Source organism: Emydura macquarii, unplaced genomic scaffold (genome assembly GCF_026122565.2).
Source record: "Emydura macquarii macquarii isolate MOO-44397 ecotype Brisbane River unplaced genomic scaffold, CSIRO-AGI_Emac_v2 contig_1253, whole genome shotgun sequence".
Lineage (NCBI taxonomy): Eukaryota > Metazoa > Chordata > Testudines > Chelidae > Emydura > Emydura macquarii.
In genome coordinates, this window is record NW_027131390.1 from 71542779 (window position 1) to 71556420 (window position 13642).

General features: G+C 42.1%; 1 protein-coding gene across 2 annotated transcripts in view; it reads right to left on the bottom strand.

Moving 5' to 3' along the window:
- Positions 1-13642, bottom strand: part of AGPS (alkylglycerone phosphate synthase) — a 142551-nt gene that overhangs the window by 107552 nt on the left and 21357 nt on the right. For both annotated transcript variants that reach the window (XR_010919851.1, XM_067549183.1), the window contains exon 2: positions 1119-1208. Coding sequence is in view for 1 of the 2 variants with exons in the window: in XM_067549183.1 (XP_067405284.1) it covers positions 1119-1208 (90 nt within the window). In the remaining variant the exon portion in view is untranslated. The remainder of the gene's footprint in view (positions 1-1118; positions 1209-13642) is intronic.

Here is a 13642-nt window from a genome sequence, read left to right on the forward strand (position 1 = left end):
TCCGATTCAGACATTCTTAGGATTTAATTTTAAGCAAGAGGTTTTGTCTTTAATTTCTTTAGCACTGTTTTCTAGCACATCACTGATAAAGCAATATGGGGTAGCTAGATAACTTCTGTGAACAGAAGAATCTGAAAAAGTCAAAGGTGATATATTATTGAATGTCACAGAAATTACTAAAGGCTAAAACCAGCCAAGAGACAATCCAGTGGGGATAGAAGAGAATATTCCTTCCCCTATGCTCTAGAACAGTGGCAGAATTTCTTTGGCAGCTATTCCAGCCAAATAGATGTAGCAGCCTTAGCAGCCCTAGCAAACCTCAGTTCAACAGATCTTCTAAACTCCACCCATTCCTTCAAATCATCCTGCACAAAGGCTCTTCCCACTTAACAGAATATTCCAGTTGAGCTGCCAGAGAGCCATGATGAGGGGAGGAAAGTGACATATTTGCTTCAAACCCCACACAAAAATGGGAGCCTCTGCTAGTCAAATGAAGGATCACTTGGAATGGTATCAGGAACTATATTCGGTATTTATATGGCCCCTTCTTATGGTAGTATATAGGCATCCCACAATCTAATGTATTTATCCTCACTACAACCCTGATCTAAGAAATATTTTATGATCATCAATGGAATGTCTACACATGAATACAGGTTTCCCATAAAATAAAAACTGGCATTTAACTAATCAGTAAAATGACTTGCTGGTTCTCTCATGAGATTCTCAGAACCAAAGAATACTCAGGAGTTCTACATACAGACCAGAGCTTAGATAAATGAGTGCCATAATGGAGAATCCAGTTCAAGTTAAATCTCCAGCACAGTGACTATGTGAAATTATGGGGCAGACTAATTTTGCTTAAGTTGTCCTCTAAAAGACCATTTTAAACTTTTAATAAGGCATGCAATGAATTAACGCTGAGGGAAGGCTTATTTTACTATCCACACTAGTAAAGTATTATATTATAACTCAGTAAAGCTGTTGCTGTCTATATTTTTAACATTTTAAGTTTATTCTATAGGATTAGTCAAAAAAGCAATCATCTTTCAGGCAGATTGTGTCCTGTTTTAAATCAAATATAGATACATTTCAGGGTTGCCAGAGATTTCATTTACCTTTTTCCTGTGAATTCTACTTGCCCCTTCTTATTAAATATAAATTTGGAGTCATTATATCCCCATCCATTCCACTTCAGAATTTCTTGCCTTAAAGAGAAAAGATTTGAATGCAATGAGTTAGTAGAGTGATGACTTCCATTGTTGGCTTTTGCAATGATTTAAGATAATATATTTAACAGAATACAGTTTTTTCTTTCCATAAGTTTATAATTTAAAAGTCAAATGCATATCAGACATGTATAATTCTACACAACTACAAAGATATCTAGTTTCACAAATGTTGTTATACCTGCCATATAAAAGAAAATAGTACAACACAGCCACTATGAAAGAAAATTGCATGAACAAAAACCAGCTGCAGCCAATGGTCTTTTATGCATGCAACATATGGTGCCGTCAATCAAGAAAAAAGCAAGTAAGCAGAATTTGTAAGATTTTCTGTATTAAATTTAATATAGTTATTTAACAATTTAGCATCTGAATTTGAATTTGTGAACTTTACTTTGGAAAATATTAGTTTTAACCGAAGAAAGTGAAAAACCAATGCCTGCTTAATTGCTAACTAGTTAGTCCTACACAAAAATAAATATATTGAACTGGAGTTAAGTTTTACAGCACATACAAGGTTATCTTCCAATTTCATTCTTAAATTAATGTAACACTGTAGCCCAAAAACCAACCAGTACAAAGACAGGAAATTCAGAATAAAGGTTAAGATTAAGAAAACCAAACTGGTTCAAGCACGGAAATTCATAGTTCAAGTGCCCAAAGAACCTGAACTCTCACTTGTAGGTGTGACACTATGCGGTGGGGGGTGAGGAAACAAAAACTCTGTTTCCTCTAAAATAGAACCACAAAACTAAAATGCCTCAATCATAACTGAAGGGTGACCCACATGGCAAAATTTCTTTGTTTGCGTCTTAATGATACATTATTAAAAATTAAACATATTACACAAGAAATTCTCAGAATTCTACCTAGTGATACTACACATCTTCAATTAATAAAAGTTGATTGAAAAATAATTAGGAGGTAATTTGAATTTTAAAGGACAAGTTTACTGGTGTGCTCTGGCAGCTCTGCACCACTCAGCTGGGACTAGCTAATGGGTGCACCCTGCAGTAAAGAGCCATTCACCAGGCCGAACCTCCACAGTGCACCACACAAGATGGTGTCCCTGCAAAATATCTTGCAGCCTAGTGCAGTGTTTCTCAACCTTTTAAGAAGCAAGTACCCCATAACTTCTGAAAATTTCAATAAGTACCCCAATACTTAATTTTTCATGGGCTTGTATATTTACAGACTAATGTGAGCCATATGTTGGAAGAAGGGCTGAGTATATACGGCTGTGATATGACAGGTGCTGAGGGAGGCTGAGGGTGCTGAGGGAGTTGGCTGATGTGATTTCAGAGCCATTGGCTATTATCTTGAGAGCTCATGGCAATTGGGGGAGGTCCCTGATGATCGGAAAAAGGCAAATAAATATAGTGCCCATCTTCAAGAAAGGGAAGAAAGAGAATCCAGGGAACTATAAACCAGTCAGCCTGACCTCAATCCCTGGAAAAATCATGGAGCAGGTTCTCAAGAAATCCATTTTAAGGCACTTGGAAGAGAGGAAGGTGATCAGGAACAGTCAACATGGATTCACCAAAGGCAATCTGATTGCCTTCTATGAAGAGGTGACTGGCTCTGTGGATGTGAGAAAAGCGGTGGCCGTGATATACCTTGACTTTAGCAAAGCTTTTGATACAGTCTCCCACAGTATTCTTATCAGCAGGTTAAAGAAGTATGGGTTGGATGAATGGACTATAAAATGGATAGAGAGATGGCTAGATCATCGGGTAGTGATCAATGAATCTGTCTAGCTGGCAGCTGGTCAAAAGCAGAGTGCCCCAGGGGTCAGTCCTGGGGCCGGTTTTGTTCAACATCTTTATTAATGATCTGGAGGAAGGGGTAGATTGCACCCTCAGAAAGTTTGCAGATGACACTAAGCTAGGGGGAGTGATAGATACCCTGTAAGATAGGGATAGGATACAGAGTGACCTAGACAAATTGGAGGATTGGGCCAAAAGAAATCTGATGAGGTTCAACAAGGACAAGTCCTGAGTCCTCCACTTAGGACGGAAAAATCCCATGCACAGCTTCAGACTAGGGACCGACGAGCTAGATAGCAGTTCTACAGAAAAGGACCCAGGGGTTACAGTGGATAAGAAGCTGGATATGAGTCAGCAGTGTGCCCTGGTTGCCAAGAAGGCTAATAGCATATTGGGCTGCATTAGTAGGAGCATTGCCAGCAGATCGAGGGAAGTGATTATTCCCCTCTATTCAGCATTGGTGAGGTAACATTTGGAGTACTGTCCAGTTTTGGGCTCCCCACTACAAAAAGGATGTGGAGAAGTTGGAGAGTCCAGCAGAGGGCAACAAAAATGATTAGGGGGCTGGAGCACAAGACTTATGAGGAGAGGCTGAGGGAAGTAGGCTTGTTTAGTCTGCAGAAGAGAAGAATGAGGGGGGATTTGATAGTAGCCTTTAACTACTTGAAAGGGGGTTCCAGGGAGGATGGAGCTAGGCTGTTCTCAATGGTAGTAGATGACAGAACAAGGAGCAATGGTCTTAAGTTGCAGAGGGGGAAGTCTAGGTTGGATATTAGGAAAATGTTTTTCACCTGGAGGATGGTGAATCACTGGAATGGGTTACCTAGGGAGGTGGTGGGAATCTCCATCCTTAGAGGTTTTGAAGCTGTAGCTTGACAAAGCCCTGGCTGGGATGATTTAGCTGAGATTAGTCCTGCTTTGAGCAGTGGGTTGGACTAGATAACCTTCTGAGGTCCCGTCCAACTCTAATATTCTATGACAGATGTCAGATCTAGTGTGGTTAGGGTTACCACCTTTACACCAAGGGTGCACAACTCAAGTATGCACCTGTGCTAGAGGTGATGTTGGCCAAAGCTAGGAGGCTTTGAGCGGCATGCCGATACTGGGGAATATAAAGCGCCGTGCCACATTTTTTGCCATAGATTTGAGAGGAAGAAGGGGTGAGAGACAGGAAAAGAGGGTAACTGGTAAAATCTGAGGCTGTCATATAGCAGTGAAATTGACAAGTTTTCTGGGCACTGGGCTTTGAGCAGGGATGGGAGCTGCCACCTGGGCAAGTTGCAGGCGGCTGCCGCCTGGCTGCCAGCCCAGGGGGTGGGCGACTGTCACCCAATTAGATCTGGGGCAGAGGAGGCTTCCACGCTGGCTGGGACCCAGGGATGTGGGCAGGCAGCTGCTGCCCACCTTCAAGCTGGGCGCTGGAGACTGTCCCTCGACTCGGAGCCAGGATGTGGGTGGCTGCCACCCAGCTGCGAGCACAGCTCACGAGGCTGCCACCGGGCTACCACCTGGGAGCTGGGACCCAGCGGGAAGCAGGGGGCTGCTGCCCACCTCCCCCAGAAGCCAGCAGCTGCCACCTGTCTCCTAACTGGGATCTGTGACCAGGCGGGAAGTGGGGGGCTGCTGTCCAACTTCCCCAGAAGCTGGGACCTGGCAGGAAGCGGGCGGTTCCCGCGCGCCTTCCCCAAAAGCCGGCGGCTGCTGCCTGCCTCCCAGCTGGGACCAGGCAGCAAGTGGGCAGCTGCAGCCTGGCTTCCTGGGACTGTGACAGCTGCCACCCACCTCCCAGCTGGGAGCTGTGATCGGGTGGGAAGCGGGGAGGCTGCCGCCCTCTTTCCCCAGAAGTCAATAGCTGCCGCCCACCTCCCCTTCACTCTGTTTTTTCCCCGGGTACCCCCCTCCCTGTGTCTTGCATACCCTGTACCACAGGTTGAGAAACTATGGCCTAGTGAACAGAGGTCTGGAAGCCCAAAAACCATGAGCACAAGTCTCCTCCCTCTGCTAGCTCCTGGTAATATTCACGTGCATCTGTCAGCTCCTAAAAGTTTGTGGCTAATTCACAGTGGTTGCACAAGATCAAATCAGGCAGACCTGGGATTAGAATCCAGGTTTCTAGTAAAGCATGCTCAAGGACCTCAAACCTCATTCACTTAGCCATACTGCCTTTTGAGCAACACAGCCTTTTGAAAGGCATGTGTCAAATGGTATTATCAGACAAGTCAATCAGTGAAGTGATTAGAGCAGGCCAGGAATTTTCCAGTTAAATTATTTTTGACAGAAAATCCAATTATCCAAAACCAATTTATGTATCAGTTTCACAACTTTCATCAAGGCTTCTCAGGCCTGGTCTACCTGGAAATTCAGTGGCAGTCGACGAGAGTTAAGCAAGCTACACAGAGCAGCTTGAGTAACTCCCATCGACTTCATAATTCCCCTTCTATGCGGCGTCTTCACTGTGCTGCACTAACGGGAAATACATTCCCATCGATGCAGCGCTATGCCACTTGAGGGTCTTACAATTAATGCAATGGCCTGAGTTTCAGACACTGGTTCTATTGCTGACTGTGCAACCTTATTGCTTAATTGTTTTAAAAAAAATGCTTCTGTCTCCCCAGCTGTTGGCTATTTGGCCTCTACAAGGGTCTGACCAATCTATTTTGGTTTGCAAAGAACTCAGGGGCCAATTCTGGCTGATTTGATGCCAAGAAGCTTTGACAGTCAGGGGGAAGGGTGCATGTGGAAAAATCAACATCAAATCACACCTTGGTGGAAGGGGAAAAGAATGCCATAAGGAAGAGACTAAAAGGGATGTTCAGGGAAGTAGCAGGCCAGGAGGCAGTGTTATGCTTGCTGTAAAATATCTATAGATTGTACCTGAACTTCTTGTACAGCAGGAGAAGGCAGAAAGGAACCTCACAATCCCATGCCACCCACCCTAGCTGAGGACTTCCTGTGGCACACACATTACTCAGACCAAGAGCTAAGCACAGGAAAACTCACTGCAGGCCCCAGGCACAGACTGCTAAGACTTGGAGGAGCTGATCATGAAGAAACTTGTTCTATACTCTTCAGTTTCTGTGGACTCCACATTCTTTATTACCACCTCTTGCTTAGGGGACACCTCAGGAGACAGAACTGATGTTTTGAGAATCTACAAAAGCCTGGGGTCCAGTTTTGTGCTTGGTGAAACGGATTTTTAGACTGCAGTTGTGAACCTCCTGAGCAGCAGGAAAGTGGGACTTTGCAATCCCTCCCTCCTTCTCCCACACAACAGGAAAAACCCATACAACAGGAAAATCCTTAGGATTGTACCCAGTGCTTGACTTAGGAAGCATAGAGTCCTGCATGCTATAGACAGAGCTGAGATCAGGGAGGACAGAGCACATGAAAATTTTGCATACCACAAACATGACACTGAGCTATTCCTTCCTCACTCAATTACTGATCAACTGGGTCTCTTTGATACCCCAATCTTCTCAAACAAGAGAAATTCTCAAGCAAAACCTTTCTTAAAATGAAGTTAAGATTGTAGGCTCTCAACACTGCCCTGTGCTTCTTCCAAAACATGAGCATTTTATTTCTGAAACGCAAAATTAGAAAACTTGGAAATACAGAGTTGACACTTTGCACCCACCATAGCCACACTAATTTACACACTACTTAACTCTGCCCTCTTTTCCCCTCCCATATGTGGATGGCAATAGAAACAATATTTTACTTTTCCCTAACCAAGCCTTCCACGTTCTCTATGCCTACCAAAACTCCAATTCAGCACTCCTATTAATACAGACCTTCAGATCCTCATTGGCGTCTATAGCACTGCTGAGCTATTTACTACTGGTTGGCAGAGACTGAGGGGGAAAACATACTGTGATCTCCCTAAAGGAATTCTTAGAGCAGGGATCAAAGGGGAGAGAATTAAGATTGTGTGAGAAGCGTCACTTTAAAATTCTGCATTTCCTGATTTGCCAAGGTTTGAGTTTTGGGACTTAAACTCATTTTCTGCAAGGGTACAAACACCACAAGATCATGCTGATCCTCTACCACCTTAATTTCAGGTTAAAGTTTTTTGGATGCAAATATATAAAGCAGATACTCAGCCTCTTTAAGAGGCAAAAAATCTCAATGCAGCCTTATCCTGAACTACAGTTACTGCCTTCATTAAATACGCAGGGAGTGTAGTACAAGTTATATATAGGATAACACTCCCCAATCTTCTAAAATCTCAAACTCACATTTCTTCATTTACAGTTACAATCTGAAAAATTGCTTAAGTATGTATTTTTAAAAAAAGAATTCCGCTCTTTGCAGATGAAATTTTAAATACAAAAGACAGCATGCCCTTGGATATGTAAAAGGATATTGCCTGAAGAGAAAACATCTGGAAAGAAAACAATTTACTATGGCAATATTGACAACAGGACCTAGAGTTGTGAAAATAGCATGGTAAATAAGGTTTTACTTTCATTGATTCATGATATAAATTTCCAGTTTTTAAAAGCTATACTGCAGCCAGAGATGCCAAACTTGTTTTGGGACTGTTTATGAAAAAAAATCCTGACGAATTAGAGAAGTTCTTGGACCTCCTGCCTCTCCCACCCAGAAAACAGAACCTCTTCCCCTGTCTTGTCTACATCCAAGAGGGCTGGGCCCCAGTCTCCTCCCCCTTATGCCCCTGACCCCCACCCCCAATCTGGGAGAAAAGAAAGACTGGTCCTAGGTAAGATGCCCTCCTATGCCATTTTGGGCCCCTAACTACCTTGGCTTTATTACCCAGGATGATCCTTCTCTTCTCTCCTGTTGCATTCCCCTTCTCTTCCTCTATCGCTATGGCCACCTCCTCCTGCTCCTCCAGCTTCTCCTCCTCCATTAACTGACCAGGGTCTCCAGGAGTCAAGCCATGGCAATTGTCAGTGGCGTTTGGGGCACTGCTGGATTCATTGTCCAAGTCACAGGCTGTATGTTATGCTCTAACTGCAACACGCAGCTGTGGCTTGGGCAGTGAATCCAGCAGTGCCCCAACCCATTCAAAATTCCTGTGGCTAACCCCTATCAGGCACTCACTGTGCAGTCTGGGCATGTGCCTAGGAGCAACGGAAAACACCACCCCACGGCCGTGGCATTATTTGCTGAGTTCATCGGACCTGAGTGGTGGCAAGATACATGCATATATAGATAGTGAAAATTGAAAAATTAGAAGATTTAAAGCTGTATTAGTAATTTTGTAATTATGTGTAAAAATTGAGAAGATTATTGAAAATTGGGAAGGATTGGCATCTCTGTTGGAACCAGCACTTGTTTTAAAGTCTTGATCGGAAAGTGTATTTTTGTATCTTGCTGAAAAAAATAAGCAAACCACCAAATAGGTTTTCTTTTCTCCCTGTGGAGCTACTTGCTATCAAATAATCAAGAGGTCCTGGGATGGCAGCCATTCGGACTACAGTAAAGAATGCAGTAGAATGCCCTGGAAATGTTACAAGAGAAAATGGTGTCTCACAAAACTGCAAGACATGCCCACAAGGTGGCAGTATTCCACCACCACAGTTAAACAACTTCATAGCCCTCTGGTAAGAAATGTGGAGCTCTTATTAGGAGGGTGCCATGTATAATTTTAAGAGTAAAACTTATGCTTCTGGTTCATTTGCTTGGTACATGTAAGTTTAAAAAAAAAAAAACCTCATAATTCACAAGATGGATCTTTATGTGTGTGTTTATACCTCAATTTAACAACTGTTCATTTACTTTTATTGTGGAATAACAAGTTTATTTCTGGATATAGTTCCATTGCATCAGTCTGGAGTTACCAACAGGTTTAGGTCTTGAAATCTCATGCTCAGGTACTAGAGTGATGGGTGGCAGATTAAACCTTAAGAAATTGATCTCCATAGCTTTATAGAGAACAGGTTTACCAGTTTTATCAGTTTTACCAGGTTTTCCAGTTATTAATCACAAGAACTATAGCTTTCTGTATTACAATTTTCAATTCTCTTAGGTTACAGTTAAAGAGTTAAAAGTACAGCTCAAGAAAATAGATATGAAATTTTCCTTAGCAAGAAAAGGTTCTCTTATTTTCCTAAAGAAATATCGTTACGCTCTCCCAAAAGCATGCACGTAAATTCTCACTTATAGCAATGGGTGTTACATACTACCAATCTCAATACTTAGATATAGCACTTTATGTTTTCCATGCTATACAAATGGATTAAACTTCAACACTTGAAGTACTAACATTTTCCACCTGTAAAATGGGAGTAAGTAACTTCAAAAAACAACTACACTCAGTGAATAAGCTGAAACATTACTGGAATTCGTTCACTTCTTAATCTGCAATCACCAAGTTGCATATCAAGAGAAGAATGACAGCGTTAAATCAGCTAACTTTCTTCATTATAAAAATCTATCCACTGGTTAAATCTATGCAAATGTATTACAACATCAATAAGGTTTTCAAAATAGTCTGTAGACTGACTGTACACACTGCACACAAGATTAAAAGCAAACAATTCTTTCCAAAGCATAAGTGTAATTTATCATGTATTAAACATACATTAACAAGTGTACTTTCAAAAGGGATTCTTCGCACCAGTAAAATTTACTTAATTTCACAGACTAAGTATTTAAGACTGATTTAACACCTAACTAGTAATCAAAATGTTAACATATCCACACAAAAACTGGCGTACCCCAGAATGAACATTGGTGAAAAGCATCTTTATAATACAATTAAATAGAGCTCTACCCATGAGATTTCTTCTTTTTATTTATTTTTTTACATTTTTCAATAATTCTGGGGGTATTGCATTTTATCCTGCCCCAGAGGGGAGGCCATGGGGGCAGATCCTGCCTTCAAGGCAGTCAGGCTGCCGAGCAAGTCTGGCCTGCACTTACCTCCCAGTGAAAGCTCCTGTCCCTCTGCTCAGGGCATTGTGACCTGGAACACAAGGTTGGTACTCTAGAAGAGTGCTTAAGCAACTGGGGAGTCTAGAGGAGCTGGCACTGGTCTCCGGATCTAGGCATCTGGGCCACGGTGTGTCAGCTCTTAAAAGGGGTGCTAGAAAGAGAAACTAAACCTATAGAGCGTCTCTAGAGCCCTACAGCAAGAGACTGGACTTTATTCAGACTCAGGAAGCTTAAGAGCACACAGGACCAGCATGTGGGATCAGACACAGCAACCAGGTAAGTGTCTAGAAAGGAGAAGCTCAATCAGAGCTGTGACAATACCCTTTCCAGAACAAAAACCAAGAGCCATATTACTTTGTTACATTCCTCCTCTCATACAGTAAGCAGATTTGGATACGTGATTTTGTTCACACAACTTTACTGCTCTCTTTAAGGGTGAGCTAGTGTATATTACAAATGCACAAACAGAAGCCAGTAAAAAAAAAATTCATTTGTGAACAGCAAAATATATACATATAAATGATCATTCTAAACCCATATTAGACACAAAAAGAAAAAACTAGCAAATCAGTTATTTTAGAACCCGAGGAACAACGCTTCCAAAAAATCCTGCAACAGGTCCCTAGTGAAAATATTTATCTTACTCTCAAACCCTGTGCGCACTAGTTAGTGATGGGGGGCGGTAAAAGGAGCCAATTATGAAGCTCTTGACTGGTTCCACTCATTTAGCAGAGGTCAGCTCTGCAGCAAAAAAACCTCCCTACCCTCTGGAGGCAGAATTTCTGCAGAACTTACAAGCACCACAAAGATATAGCTGAGCTCCTGCAGTGCTTTTAAGCATCACTCTCCACAGCAGTTACCAACCATTGTTTTCAACTCAGTAATGGAGAGTATGTATCAGTTTGTCAATGGTTACCTAACATGGACATTACCTGCATGCGTGCACCACACACTCCAGTGTCCCAAGAGTCTCTAATAAGAGCTACAATATTGTCAAGAAGAGTTTAATACAGTGATTGTAAGGATGAGGCCGCAATGCATCATACATTCTGCTAATGTGCATAAAGCCCCAGAGAAGAATTTTGATGCATCATACAGAAGAGTATTGAACAATTGTGTGTAGCACGATTTAAGTGGATTTTGGAGACAAGTAGTAAATCAATATGGGGACATAATCCAAGTATTTCAGCCCCTAGACACCAGCAATGTCAGAGCCTAGAACTCAGAACTTGACCTTTGGGCACTGGACTAGAATGCATTTGCAGAATCTCATAGCACTCACTTCCTAGTCAACAACATTGGAAAGATGCCCAAGGATAACAGTCCTCATATGAGACATGCATCCCCCAGAGACGCCTCTGAGGAAGTGAGCCAGCCTCTAGAAGAGATTGAGGCTTGTGATGAATCAGCAAGCATTTTGAATTTGTGGAAGAGGAAAAGAAAGACAGCCCTAGAAACCTTTAATAAGACTGATTTGTTAAAGCTTCATTTGTAGAGGGAATGGTGATGGACTGAGGACAGGCCATGATGATGTTTGCAGGTGTACGGTTTCTCTCCCTCTTCCCTACCTTCTGCATGTCCTTTGCCTGCAGCAACCAGACTTTAAAGAAAAAAATTGACATAACTGGCTTATGAAGCAAATACATGACCCATCTGATGTATTTATGCAGCCTCTAGGCATATTCTGAAGCATAAGTATTCATTTAAAAATTTTACTAGCCCTTAGGTTTGCAAAAACACACTCAGTTAAGGGACACACATTTGGAAGATAAATGGATGCAGTATTGTCTTCCTCAGTCTGCAGACAGCCTGAACCAATGAGAATCTGAACTCCACAACTCTCAATAATCCCATGGCAGTGTTAAAATGTTGTAATTGGGCTTTTAAGTTAAGTGCCAGTCTTACCTATTTAATTGCTGATCATTTTAGCAGATGGCATGGGGTGGAGTGAAGCCCATGGGAGAAGGAAATGGGAGTTGCTCTACTACTCTGTTCTACAATATATTAAATTTAAGTCAATTAGAGTGAGTTAAATAAATGAAATACTAAATCTGAATCACAATACTATAATGTTTCCCAAGGTACAATACACTTTAACAACAAAATATGCTATGCAATTGAATACTATCTACTGCAAAAATAAATTGGATGGTAATTTCTAATACACTTTCTACTGCAGTAAATGGTAGTTTTATCCTGTTTCTTGTGGGTATCGCTATATTACTAAATTTACATGACAACTTCCAAACACTAGGTGAATGGGTGCATTAAACACAACATTATAATTTGTGGAAGCTAGAGTCCAATGATGTAAACATTTTGCAAACTTGAAAGCTAAAAATCTGATGTGATCATTAAATTAGGGTTGGGAGTCAGGCAGCAGACAACTTTGTTTGCTTTACTATCAGTTGGTTTGTGTTGCAGTCTTGAGGAAGCAGGTCAGAACACAAATTCAAAGATTCAGCTCTGCTGATAGAAGTATTCTGTGAAACAGTGGCCAGGAACAGCCTTGCAGCAGGAAGCCTCCCGATTCGCTCACATTTCACAGTGCCTAGCAGCATATGAAAATCATCTCACCAAATCATAAAACAGCATTACTTCCTCTTATGTGGAGGACACTAAAAGCAACTGGACATATAGCAAGCCTTTTTGGTTTCTTTTTGGGCACTTAGTTGTTCATCTAGGGCAGTGTTTCTCAATTAAATTTGGCCACGGAACCCTTTTGAACTCGATAAATAATTGAGGAACCCCTCAAACTCTTAACAGTATTTTTACATATGGGGCCAAAAAAAATGTCGAAATAAGCAAATTATATACAAACAACTAGCTCAGCGTTTCTCAATTAAATTTTCCTGCGAAACCCTTTAGGCTCCGCAGGGAAATTACACTCATACTCGATACCCTCCGCCGAAAAAACTGGGACATCTTCCCTTTTTCGGCAGCGCGGAGAACAGCTGCTCTCGGCCGTGCAATGTCACTTTCTCGCGGAACCCTAACAGTGTTCCCGTGGAACACTAAATGAGAAACACTGATCTAGGGTATGGCTACACTGCAATTAAAAACCCGCAGATGGCCCATGCCAGCTGACTCAGGCTAAGGGCTGTTTAATTGCAGTGTAGACACTTGGGCTCAAGCTGAAGCCTAAGCTCTAGGACCCTCCCCCCTCATGGGGTTGAAGGGCTCGGGCTCTAGCCCAAACCCAAGCATCTACACTGCAAACAGACCAGGAGCCCAAGTCAGCTGACGAAGGCCAGCCGTACGTGTCTAACTGCAGTGTAGAGGCACCCTAACATTACAAGCTTTAAAGAGCTTTTTCACTTAGAGTTACCTAAATAGATTGAGTTATTAAAAAATTCTGAAAGAAGTTGCTATCCAAATGGTCAGGAACAACTTAAATACCAGAGGCAAAACGATCACATGTGCTGAGAAGGAAGCACCTCAGCCCAACCAAGCAACCTCTGAAGTAGTAAAATGACCTCAACTGGAATTTCACCCAGCTCTCCCAGGCCACGAAAAGTTGTTGTATGGGTAAGATTGGGAGACACTTCCACTAGGAGAATAGGAAGGAGTTTGCAGCTTTGGGTATAGAGAAAAAGGGAGTATGAAAGAGTTGCTAGCTGTGGAGGCTTATTTTATGAGTGTTTGGAAAGTAGATATAGTTCAGCTTCTTCAAAGCAGCAACTTCTAGTTTTCCAATTGTGCTGTTTGCAACATATTCCCAAAATAAGCATCACTGAGATTTGGAGC